Here is a 12,922-nt window from a genome sequence, read left to right as displayed (position 1 = left end):
GCGGGAATGTGTTTACTATGGGAGGCTGGTTAGCTGGGGGAAAGACTGTCTGAAGGAGGGTTATGTCATAGCTTCACCAGTCCTATCCTCGGTCCACTAAGAACATGCTGTTGTCTGATGAACTCATCTGTGTAAAATAAAGTCTATATTCTCCGTACATCGTTGTAAGTGTGTGTTGTTCTCAGATCTCTGACACCGGCATAAAACAAGCTTTTCTTTTAAATCAGTTTCTCAAACAGAGCAACAAAGATCACATCAACTTTAAACACACGTTCATCTTAGCAATAGGACTACAGTATATGTTTTCTTACAGGCTTACAGGCGCACATCTTTTGGCGTATCGATGAGCAAAATCCCACACCAGCCTCTTTAAGTTCAGATCCTTTGAGAGGGATCTTTCAGCACTTGCGACACTCACAGGTAGAATAAGAAATTGTTTAAAAGTGCGCCGGAAATAGTTTATGGGGGACACTAATGGACGTCTAAATGCGCGTCTAAATGAGATGACTTGTTCTGGAAAACCCGCAGATAAAAGTCAACTCCAACAGCGAACCTGCATCGATGCTGACTTACTGAGGACCTGCAACGCCTGTTGTGTTCGTCATGGAGGCGCTGCGTACAAATGTTAAGTTCCGTGCGACAACCTGTACAAACATTTACTAGTAAACTGCTCAAACTAACACAGACATTTAATGTTGCCACGCAGATGTTAAAAACTTAAAGGTTACATTGTATTTAGATCAAATACACCATTCTCCAGTCTAGAAAAGAGTAGACATGTTTATTTGATTGTAACATGTTGCATAAAAATATAAACATATAAACATAAGAATGCAAAAGGAAAAGATGTTTACAAAGAAAAGAAATGCAACCAAAGAGTCTTGGGAGTAAATCTGGTATTATTATATATGTATGTGTAGTATTGTATATGATGACATCTACCTATATGTTTGAAATTAGTGTCATTTTTTATTTCAACAAAACTGGTTTGGACAGGAAGTTTAATTTATTTCCATGGAACTTTAATACATTTTAAAAGGTTTGACAGTCCCTTTGTGTATCTTTCATATCTCCAGAGACAACGATGTTCACAACCTCTGGTTATTATATCCCAGTTAGTGACTACAAATGTATAAAGGAAAAGGTAAACACATTTATTGTTTCAGGAGGAAAACATTCATTAATGTTTGTGCACAAATACCACAAATTACCACAGATAAATTCTATTAATGCACAACAGGCTTTCAGTAATACTTGCAGTGTTACTGTACCATTGTATTGCCATTTACATGTGAAATTTAGCAAATAACAACATAACTCGGGATATGTGATGTAAATAATGACGCTAGAAGGAAAACTTTTTTGAATTGCATCATAGCGTGGTCTTTAAAAATTGAACTGAAGAGACAGTTGTGTCCTGCTCGGCCACAGGTCGTCCTGCTCCCACAGTAACTCTGAATGTCCCACAACAAGACCTCTACTTCTCTCACAACAGCACAGTCAGTGTCACCAACACCAACGGTACAGTCACCGTCACCACTACAGCTGTGCTGTCTGGTTTCCATGGAAACGGTGCAAAAGTTGGATGTGCAGCACGACTGCTCTCAGTCCCTGAAATTCAGGTGTTTGAGACGATTCCTGCAGTGAAACTGTTTTCAGTTCTTGGTGAGAAACACTTCCAAAACCACAGATTTATAAACTGATTATCACTTTATGATTCTGATAGTTTTCTTTCTTCAGGTTATGATGATGAATCTGGATCTGATAAGAGTAAGTTAAACTTAAAGTTGTCTCAAGTCAAATTCACATTTAAACTGTAGTTGCTTTATGAATGTTTAGTGTTTCATATCACATTTTTTCCTCTTTTTCTCATAGATTTCACTTTGATTGTTACATTGATCACAGCAGTGGTCGTTGTTTGTGTTGCTGTAGTCGTCACTGTCCTGCTCAGACATAAACACAAGAACAGGTCATTTCAACTGTCAACTCAATATCTGTCTTGTTGTGATACCAGTGTCTCACAGTTAATATGGTAATAATTTATTGACATTAAGAGGAAACACAGAACTTTATATGAATCTATACAGACAACACCTATAAATAAATAATATATAAATGTTCTTAAATCCTTCAGTCTGTCGCACAGGGATGCTGAGGAGATGGAAATGACACAAGAACCAATCGAAGACCCTGATGAGTAAGACAATTTCATAATTATTCACTTGTTTATATTTATTATTAATTGCTTCTTCAGAAAATTATTTAATCTGTCTTCCCTTTGTCTGTTATGGTTAGGGTTAGTTTTTAAGTTCCTCTCTGTCTCTATATCTCTCTAACTAATGTGTTATTTATACATGAAGCTGATTCTTATGCACTTTACTCTTCATGGTCCATTGTGTACTCATAGTCAGCCTGTTTATCCACATAACTGTTAACTGTCAGAGTCATTCAGTGATAGGAATATGTATGATGTATTGTAATAATGTGAGTGGAAATTGACTCATGTCTTGTTTTTATCTGAAGGTGAATCTGGAGAACGAACAGATCAGGAAACGGTCACCTGAGAAGAAAGATCCAAAAGTGGAGAAACCAGAACCATCATCTTCCAGTTAAAAGTCTATTTAGTGACAAACAACCTACAAAGACTGTAGTTTCAATATGAAGTCAGTCAGACTTGAACAAAGCTGTATCAAAGCATGTGTTGGTAAAATGTTCAGACATTGTAAAAGAATCAAAAAGTGTCCTGAACAAGATGAATCTCCCATCTTATATCTCCAGATCAAAAACATTAATGTACACAGAGGTTTTGATGTTTTTGTATTATTTTTTACCATATTTTTGTCATAACATTTTAAACTTTTTAAGACAAAATAAATAATTGAATGTTTCCTTTGACTTTGTTTCTCTTCTTTCTTGCTGTTTGTTGGGACTTTAAACTTTACCAAGTATTTTGTAACATCTATAATATAATTCTGATATATTGTTTTACACCAATTTGTTGTTGCCTCATCAATTTTTTTAAAGTGAAATGGTTATAACTTTTGGTTTTGTCCCTTGCACTGTTTACTGCTTATTTTCTTTTTAGATTTTTTTTTATAAAATGAATTTTGCCGAAGATGAAATTACACTGAATGTAAATAATGAATGTGTATTATTCCTGGAAAGATGGAGTTTTTTCTATAAAACTATCTTTTCTACTATGTATTTGTCTTTTTTTGTAAATATTTTTATATGTATATTTATATATATGTTTATTTAACTTGGTGTTAGATGTGTTTGTGTGTCACAACTACTGTCTCAGTCCTGCTCATTTAGTCCTTTCTGTCTCTGTCTCAGCCTCCAGCCTCCTTCTTATTTCTCCAGACCTCTTGCATCGACATTGAACCTTCCATTCTCTGCCATTCATCACCTGACCACCAGGTGGCCTCAGACTTCTCCACTGGTCTGCTCACCTGTTCTCACCTGTTTGCCTGATAACTTGAACTTTGAACTGTTAAAGTGCCTTTACCTGATGTGATGTTGTTGTTTATCCTGACTGGCTTCTGTTAAGCAGATTGTTTCTTTTCTTCATGGGTAAGAGAGAGATGTTACAGCAGTCTACTTTTACAGAAGTCATTTTTTTGCTGAAATTGAAAGCAGTGTGGTGGATTCCTGTGTATTTTTAACTCTGTTAACACTGTTAAAGCCTGACACTTTGCACGAAACACAGGATCTTCCGCAAAAAAAAAAAAAAAAAAAAAAAGAATGAAAGAAACCTGATGTTACCGAATTGTTTCTTTGCTCCGTGGGACACTTTGAGACCAATGCGCTGTTTTATATTATATTTTAGAAACAAATCTATGTAGGACTATATCTATTCTAGTGATAGGGTTGTGACGTAATATTAATGATATTAACATTACGAGTTAACGTTTGGGTGACATTTCAAGAGGACACAGAACCACCACAAACAACCGGAGTTAAACAAGAAAAAGGGAGGACAGACAGGAGGACGTGGACGTTGTGTGAACTGTCTTGGAAAATTAGACAAGGTAAGCATTAGTTTTGTTTGTAAATGTGTCAATATATTTTGTAATTCTATTGTTTTTCTCTGCGGGGACAAGAAGATCTGAATAAATATTTGCAAAGATGATTGCAAAACAGAAATTATTTGGAGTAAAGACCTAAGAGTTCTCCAAAATCTACTTGCATGGCTTGGACACGTTTTATGCTGTCATCCCATTTGCTTATTTTTCGCTGACGTGACAACTGTAGAGCCAGAATTGGTCAGCAAATGGTCACTGCAGTTCCCTTCATGTGATTATTTATAACCATAGATAGCTTCTTGTCTATGCAGTGAAACCAACAGAGATCAGCGTAGTTGAGTTGAAACTTAAAGCAATGATGACACAAGCTGCAGTCATGAAAATCTTTTTTGTTTTGGGAATCTTTGCAAAAGGTAAGAGAGAGATGTTACAGTAGTCTGTACTTTTATTATTATTCTGCTAAATTTTAAAGCACCGTGGAGGATTCCTGCGTGTTTTTACTTCTAATCCAAAGTGAATGTTTTGTGATGAAATATTGAATCCTGCTGATTTATTCTTGTTTCCCACATTAAAAGTGCGACAGGTGAATGTTTCTTGCTGCTGACAGTTTTTATTTACAGCAAACTAAGACAAAAAAGCAACATGGGTAATTAATTAGAAATCTGTCTCAGAAACAGCCACATGTTCCTCTGACTATTTTCAACATCTGTGTTCACAACAACCAACCAGCAACACATTTATGAGTCAACATGAAGCTTAAAGTGACTCACACTTTTTTCACTTTTAACACCACTGTTCAGTCTCTATAATAAAGTTTAGTGCTTTACCTGCAGCCTGTCCTACTTTGAAAAGCAAAACTATATTTGCTGAAAGAAATCATATTTAATCACTGAGTTGCAGTTTCACCATTACATTATAAATCATTTTGAGCAGTTAAGTATCAATTTATAATAAGATTTGTTGAAATGTTCACATCAACCTAAAGTTCACACACAGTTTAAACACCATATTTCTTTTCCTCCATGCAGGTCTAACAGCTGTGATACAAACACAGCAGACTGTGATGGCAGCAGTAGGAGAAGATGTCCATCTCAGCTGTCAGCTCATGGAGTCTAGAGATGTTCTTCAGGTCACATGGCAGAAACTTTCACCTGATGGGGAGGAGAAGAATTTTGTTGGCTACAGAAACCTTGAGCAAGGAGTGAGTGAAGATTTTCTTGGGAAAGTGGAGTTTAAAGTTGCTGGACTGCAGAACTGCTCCATAGTTATCAGGAAGGTGATGGAGCAGGATGAAGGCTGCTATCTCTGTTTGTTTCACACGTTTCCTGAAGGTTCTCTGACAGGCAGAACCTGCCTCCAACTCTATGGTGAGCTCCTTTCTTCACTTTTGAAGACATATTTGTGGTGAATTACAGTTTTAACTTGTTTCACAGTGATGGCAGTTAGAAATGATGGCTGTTAAATTGTCTGCTTGCCGTCATTTTGCCATGAAATGCAAATACTTCACATCACTAAAAGCATGTTGTACATACTCTGTATTTCACACATTTTGCATCCAACTGTCATAAAAGTTAATTTTCTTCCCAAATGTAAGAAGACATGATGGTCATGATATTTAAATTATATTATAATTATATCAAATTCCTCAATTTCTGAAATGAAATGTAGGAAACAGAGACAACTGCTCATCATAATGTCCAAGAACCCAAAGATTTCTTAAAATGCTTGTTTTATTCAGTCTAAAGCTCAAATATATTTGATTTATAATGTTATAAAACAGAGGAAATCAGCAAACTGATTTTTTTAACAACTTGCTCCATGTGATATTTTTTAATATTTTGTCTTTGCAGAGCTGCATGAACCCATTCTACAAATCAGCGAATCAAACTCCACTGAAGAGACAGTTGTGTCCTGCTCGGCCACAGGTCGTCCTGCTCCCACAGTAACTCTGAATGTCCAACAACAAGACCTCTACTTCTCTCACAACAGCACAGTCAGTGTCACCAACACCAACGGTACAGTCACCGTCACCACTACAGCTGTGTTGTCTGGTTTCCATCAAAACGGTGCAAAAGTTGGATGTGCAGCACGACTGCTCTCAGTCCCTGAAATTCAGGTGTTTAAGACAATTCCTGCTGATGGTGAGAAACACTTCAAAAACCACCAATTTATAGATTCATAATTACTTTATGATTCTGATGTTTTTGTTTCTTATTCACTGAACTGTGATTCAGATAATGTTCACATGGTCTCCTGTCATGAACATCCACTTCCCATTTTATATTTGCGTAATCAATGTTGCTCCATATGACAAATGTTCCTTTTTTTCTCAGATTCCACTGTGATCATTGTGTTTGTGGTATTGGCCTGTGGTTGTGTTGCTGCAGTCATCGCTGTCCTGCTTAAACGAAAATATAACAACAGGTAAGTCTTTCAGCAAATATCTATTGTAATACTTGTGTCTGAGTTAATATTGAAATGAATGTTTGTTCAGCTTTAACTTTTCTTAAATTCTTCAGTTTGTCACACAGGGACTCAGAGATGAATGAGATGCCCAGAGCAACAATTACAAACACTTATGAGTAACACACTTTCATACTATCATCATTCACTTGCATATATTTATCATGTATTCCTAATTATTTCTGATCAGCCTCCATCCTGTTGTGTATTGTCACTTGTTTTGATTCTCACTAACTTGCCTCTTTGTCAAATCAGTTTTATTTTTGTAGCCCAAAGTTACAAATTTGTCTCAGAGAGTTTTACTATCATTACAAAACATGTTCTCTTTTTTGGACCATTAAGTACTTGTTTTATTAAAGAAAAAGTGATGCAAACTTGTATTAATGTGCTTTTTTCAGGCGTGTTCAGACAACGGATGTTTGAAGATTTGAAGGTTCAAGAAGTTATATTTGACAACAAGGAGACGAAATTTATTAGATTACTAGTTGTAAATGTTACTGATATATATTTGTTTTTGGGTTTTTTTAATGAAAAACAAAAACAATCTTTGAACAGTTCTTTATTTTCATATGAAAACTGTGACTTTGAGAAGTATTTGGATGATTTTAAGCTCAGCTAGAACTACTCTCATTCCACTTTGACCAGTAAATGTTATATGTCATGCATTTGCAAAACCAAACCACCTGTTGTTGTTTTATGTCATTTGAATTATTAACTTGTTTTTATCATGTGAAAATGTTGTATTTAATGTATATTTACTGTTGCTTCTTTTTGTTTTTGTTCTGTTTCTGTCATTCGTGTAGATTTTTAATAAATTGCCACTTGAATATATTTAATATCTGTAAATAAAAATTCACACAATGTCTAAAAGGATCATTTTTGGTGAAATTAGGAGTGTTATTATAAGATTTTGGAGCCAGATGAGCTGTGGCAAATAGCTATGATGATTTATTCTCTTATTAAAAGGTAAAACTGCAACTCTCAAACCCTCATACTGTGGTTAATAATGTGTGGTAAAACGGTTGGATGTGACTGCACAACATGGACACCAGAGGTCCCACTGACCTCAAATGTACTGGCGAAGAGTTGAGGCGTTGTGAGAGATCAGGGACTGAAATGAGGCAGCAGGAACTCAACACTGGTCGGTCGTAGTTTTATGTAGTAACCATGGATTATTCTGCTCCAGTTTCACATTACCTGTAGAACAGGAACACCTCACAGACTGGGAACCAAGCTTGTTTTTGGGAGACTATCATCTGTCCGCAGGTAAATTTAATTTCTGTTTATCTATGGTGAGGACTAGGTCTGAAACTTATTTTCATTATCAATTAATCTGTTGATTATTTTCTCAATTTATCATATTCTCCATGAAATGTCAAAAAAAACCCAAAAACATTTACTTTAATATCAGATATATTCACATTTATGAAGCTGGAACCAGTGAATTTTTGGCGTTTCTGCTGAAATCGATCAATTAATCTACTAATCAGTGCAGCTGTAAAAACTGCATTATTCTGCATTATTAAAGACATTTTTTATAATCGTCAAACTGGATTATGTAATTCCAGTATTAAACACATTTCCCCTGGAGAATTATCATGTCAAAGCTGATGTCTTTGTAAGAAATGAATTCATGTGAAACTGTATTTTTTTTAATGTTTTGTCTTTGCAGAGCTGCATGAACCCATTCTACAAATCAGAGAATCAAACTCTACTGAAGAGACAGTTGTGTCCTGCTCGGCCACAGGTCGTCCTGCTCCCACAGTAACTCTGAATGTCCCACAACAAGACCTCTACTCTCACAACAGCACAGTCAGTGTCACCAACACCAATGGTACAGTCACCGTCACCACTACAGCTGTACTGTCTGGTTTCCATGGAAACGGTGCACAAGTTGGATGTGCAGCAAGACTGCTGTGTCCTGTGTTTTCTTACAGTGTGATGACGAGAAAAGTAGAGAGGCGGGTGAATTTATTTCTCTTGTAAGTCAGAAATTAAACAGTTATCATGGTGTCAAGAAAACCTCTGATACTGCCATCTCTGCAATATTTAGAGAGACAATATCAGATAGTTACAAATTTATGTTCTTGAATTTTGGTTCAAGTGTTTTCATAGATTTCCCAACTTGGATCAGTTTCTCTTCCATCTATTTCCTGATCATCCAGCTCCATTATATTGTGGCTGAATCTGTCTTGGCATCATGTTGATGGTGTATTGCCTGTTGATGGAGATAGTTTGGTAGAGATCATTTGCTGGCTGCTGAAGGCTTGTGTAGGGGTCATCTGGGTCATCTCGGTCCTATAAAAAAAGATCAGAATTTGAATGCATGATGCCTTTCAAAGTCTGACTTAATTATATTGAACAATAGTTGAGACACTGAGTCACTACGTTTACTGAAACCTCCACTTTTCAAGGTTCAAATCCACTCACACAGTCCCCTGATCAGAAAGTACATTACTCACCAAAGAGCCGGGAGATTTACATACAGATGATCCAGATGTGTCTGTTCTTGAACAGTTTCTTTAAATAAGAAGAGATATAAGAGTTAGTGACACACCAAACACACACACACACACCAGCTCTTCTGTGCTTTCCAACAAAACCACTGACTGCATCATTTTACAAGGTTTAAAAACACTTTAGGGAGAATTTTTCAGCTGGACAGAATTTTTCTGAGGATGAATCCAAGGACAACTCCGAAAACAACGATCAATGCAGTACCACCACAGTTTATATTAATAAATAATGTTTCATTTCCTGTCTCGTCTAATAAAACAGACCACAAAATTCAGAGTACATCACGTCTTCCTTCATTGTTTCATATAAACCTGAAAGTCAAGATCTTGTTATAGGTGACTGCAGTGAATTTCATTCAAAATGAGATAAACATGTATGACAGGTGATATCATTAAAGAAATATACTTTTTAAATGATACACTTGACTTACAAAATGAGAACAGGTGTTGAAAAAACTGCATGTAAATGAACCACAGTCGATATAATCATATTGTTTAAGAGCATCTGATGCTTTTAAGTCATTTAAAGCTGCAAATCAAAGCTAAAAAGTTACTTCAGCCAAGACCAAAAACGATGTAGGACATTATTTTCAGCATGAATACTGTTTTAAATACTATATTCCTGTTATAATTACTGCATGCTTTGATTTAACCTGTAAACCTGAAGTATAGACATCATACTACCATGTTAACAATACAACACAATGGAAAATAATCACTGTAAATTTAATCAAAGTATGAGGAAAAATACATAACGTGTTTACCTTCCACAGTGATATGAAGATGGAGAGTATTTGTTACTCCAGGATATACACACTCACAGCTGTAGTTCCCACTATCCACTGGTGTTAAACTGGTCAGGTGAAGAAATATAGCCTGATTCTTTTTCATAAGTGTGAACCTGGAGTCACATTCATGCTCAAAGTCCTGTCCATATTTATACATTAAGCGACACTCTTCTCCTCTGCTCCTCTCTGTTCTGATCTTACATATTATAAATGTGATGATATTCAGTGTTTCATTGGTGCATATCGGAGTGACATATGGTTCTCTCCCAGTGGTTTTCACAGGAGTCACTGCAAACAATGAATAATTAGAGTCAGTATGAAACATAAAAAAAATATTTAATTGTTCTATTTAAATGATAAATGATAAAAATTAGTTCCTGTACCTTTGCTGTTGTTATATGCAGGTAGCAGCAAAAGCAGAACAAACCACAGTTTCCAAACAGCCATGCTGGTCAAGAGGTCTAAGTGACAGTTTAAGTGCTGCTGGCAGTGAAGACTTTATTGTACTGAAGAGGGGAAACTGACACACGTCTATGAACTGTTGTTTAGACACCTACAAGCTGGTGTGATGTCTTCTTACAAGGAAATGCAAGACATGACTGCTTTCATATTAACACACTGAAGGTGAAACAGAGTAGAACACAGAAAGAAAATATATCAGATCTTCAAACATCAGGTCTACAGGCATGTGTTCAAACTGCTCTTGGAGCTGGATCCACAAGAATCCAACTAATACAAATTATCACCTGCTTTATATCTTACAATATCTACACTTAGTAAAAGTTGCATATCATGTAACATGATTTAACTGATATGTTTGCTTTGCAGTCATCACCATGTGTATGAGTTGGAAACAGGAAACAGCATGCTTATCACCCTGTAAAAAGGAAACTGCTGCTTCCTCTGCACACAGCACTGTTTTAATATGAAACAATTGTAAGTGACAAACACACATCACTTGATGCAGGTTAAAAGGTCAGTCTGAGTACAAATGAACAGCAACTGTATTCTACAAACTAGTTTATGTGACTGACAGACATCTTTCAAGCAGCAGCAAGGTTTGTGTGCACAAGTCAAGTATTATAGACATCAGGAATATTTACTTCTTGATCACAATTATACACTTCCATTGCCTGATATTTATTCTCAAATTCCATTAATTTACATCAATAATAAGAATCAGAAAATGGCCTCAACTTTTGTGATGAAACTCCAACTCAGGAAGGATGTGAGGTACATTACTCATAACAAGGTTTGTGTGTTAAAAAAAAAATAGTGATACTAGAAGAGGGAGTTATATGTTACATACTTTATTGTGTTTGTTGATTTTATAGCCCACTGCAACAGTTTTACACAGAGCATTTTTGAACAAACTAACTAACTCACTAACAAGTAAGCAGTTAGAATCAGAGATGTTGAGGTTTCATGTTATTAGTCATGTTGTTAGCTTTTGGAAAATATCAATCTTATCTGATTGAAGAATGTGACTACAAACTTCTAGGTATTAGACTCATGAAACAGCATGCAAGAACAAGTCACAATGCTAATAACTATATTAAGATACTGTTGTGGACCTGAGATATATTAGACTCACACCACTATCCATAAACATGTATCTCTTACGATCAAGTAGTGAATCTACACACAAAGTCCTGTGTTTTCTTGCTGTATGTTTTCATAGATTTCCCACCTTGGATCAGTTTCTCTTTCATCTATTTCCTGATCATCCAGCTCCATCACATTGCTGGCTGTTGTCTTGGCATCATGCTGATGGTGTATTGAGGAGATAGTTTGGTAGAGATCATTTCCTGGCCGCTGAAGGCTTGTGTAGGGGTCATCTGGGTCATATAAAAAAGATCAGAATTTGAATGCATGATGCCTTTAAAAGTCTGACTTAATTATCTTTAACAGTGGTTGAGACACTGAGTCACTATAATTACTGAAACATCCGCTGCATGCACAGTTTTGAAGGCTAGTGCCTCCCCTACAATCTGATTGGCCACCTCAGATGCCTCCCCAAAATTTCTGCCATGTCTTAGGCTTGCACCTCGCTTTATCATACTGTGGGACACTTTAGAGTCTAAGGTGCCCCCACAGTATGATAAAGTGCACTCTAAGGTGCCCACACAAAGGAGAAACATACAAAAATTCTGTGATGACTGTCTACTTATGGGAAAATCAGGATGAAATGCCCTATAGAGGGCCACTATATGTGACAATCTGGAATGAAGGATCCTCATGGTGCCCTTTCAGTAGAAGAAACTGTGATAGTGCCCTGTAAAGAACCCCCAAAAACAAGAAAATATGACGTGTCCTTTAAATGAAGAGGATGTAATGCAGTGCCCTATGATGCTGTTGTAATGGGGTGAGCTGGAGGTTCTGTATGGATGCCCTTCTAGTGCTAAAGAAAAGAAAAAACTGCAATTTAGTCTAATTTAAGTCTAACATACTTTAGTGCAGAATTGGGTGCCCTTTCAATTAAAAAAATGTGCCCTATAGGGTGCACTGTATGGGAGAAAAACATTGTGAAGTAAGGGTGCCCTTTATATTTTTTCGTCCCTGCTTCTGAGACAGCCTGAGTCCACCACTGCATTGCGGCCACATCTAGACATCCCTTTGCCACCTCTGCTCTTTCTCTTTTCACTCCCAGACAGATAACTCCTCTCTGTTTTGTGTAACGTTAGTGTATGCAAAAAGTAGTTCTCGATGTATCATTGCTCACAGAGACACTGATGAGATGGGGCCCCTCAGGGTGGGTTTCCTAGTACTGGTTGTTGCTGCAACAACAGGACCACGAAGGACCACGAAGGACCGCGAAGGCTCAGCCTGCAACCCAGGGTTTCCTGTGAGATGAGAAAGCACAAAAAACTCTGGGGAAGAAGCCAAGTTAGTAACATGCATTGATGTTACATGAATGCATACAGATGGAGAGGAGGAGGAGGAGAGAGGAACTCGGTGCGTCATGGGAAGTCCCCCTGGAGTCTACACCTATAGCAGCATAACCAAGGGTTGATCCAAGGTGAGCTTGGCCGGCCCTAACTATAAGCTTCATTAAAAAGGAAAGTTTTGAGCCTACTCTTAAATGTAGAGAGGATCTGTCCTGTTCAGACATAAACATAAGAACAGGTTA

At 36.8% G+C, this 12,922-nt stretch overlaps 3 protein-coding genes across 4 annotated transcripts in view; all 3 read left to right on the top strand.

The window, feature by feature from the left end:
• Nucleotides 1-2,842, top strand: part of LOC121891934 — a 29,021-nt gene extending 26,179 nt beyond the window's left edge. Inside the window, exons 8-10 of the mRNA XM_042404639.1 lie at nt 1,876-1,969; nt 2,135-2,197; nt 2,524-2,842. Coding sequence (XP_042260573.1) covers nt 1,876-1,969; nt 2,135-2,197; nt 2,524-2,527 — 161 coding nt within the window. The 3' untranslated portion in view covers nt 2,528-2,842. The remainder of the gene's footprint in view (nt 1-1,875; nt 1,970-2,134; nt 2,198-2,523) is intronic.
• The window catches only part of LOC121891933 (butyrophilin-like protein 2), a 52,470-nt gene that overhangs the window by 4,965 nt on the left and 34,583 nt on the right, over nt 1-12,922 (top strand). For both annotated transcript variants that reach the window (XM_042404637.1, XM_042404638.1), the window contains exon 2: nt 5,054-5,392. In XM_042404637.1, coding sequence (XP_042260571.1) covers nt 5,054-5,392 — 339 coding nt within the window. The remainder of the gene's footprint in view (nt 1-5,053; nt 5,393-12,922) is intronic.
• LOC121891965 overlaps nt 1-12,922 on the top strand; it is a 203,674-nt gene that overhangs the window by 168,310 nt on the left and 22,442 nt on the right. The gene's annotated exons all lie outside the window — the stretch shown is intronic.

Source organism: Thunnus maccoyii, chromosome 24 (assembly GCF_910596095.1).
Source record: "Thunnus maccoyii chromosome 24, fThuMac1.1, whole genome shotgun sequence".
Taxonomy (NCBI): Eukaryota; Metazoa; Chordata; class Actinopteri; order Scombriformes; family Scombridae; genus Thunnus; species Thunnus maccoyii.
This window is presented reverse-complemented; position numbering and strand designations above follow the sequence as displayed.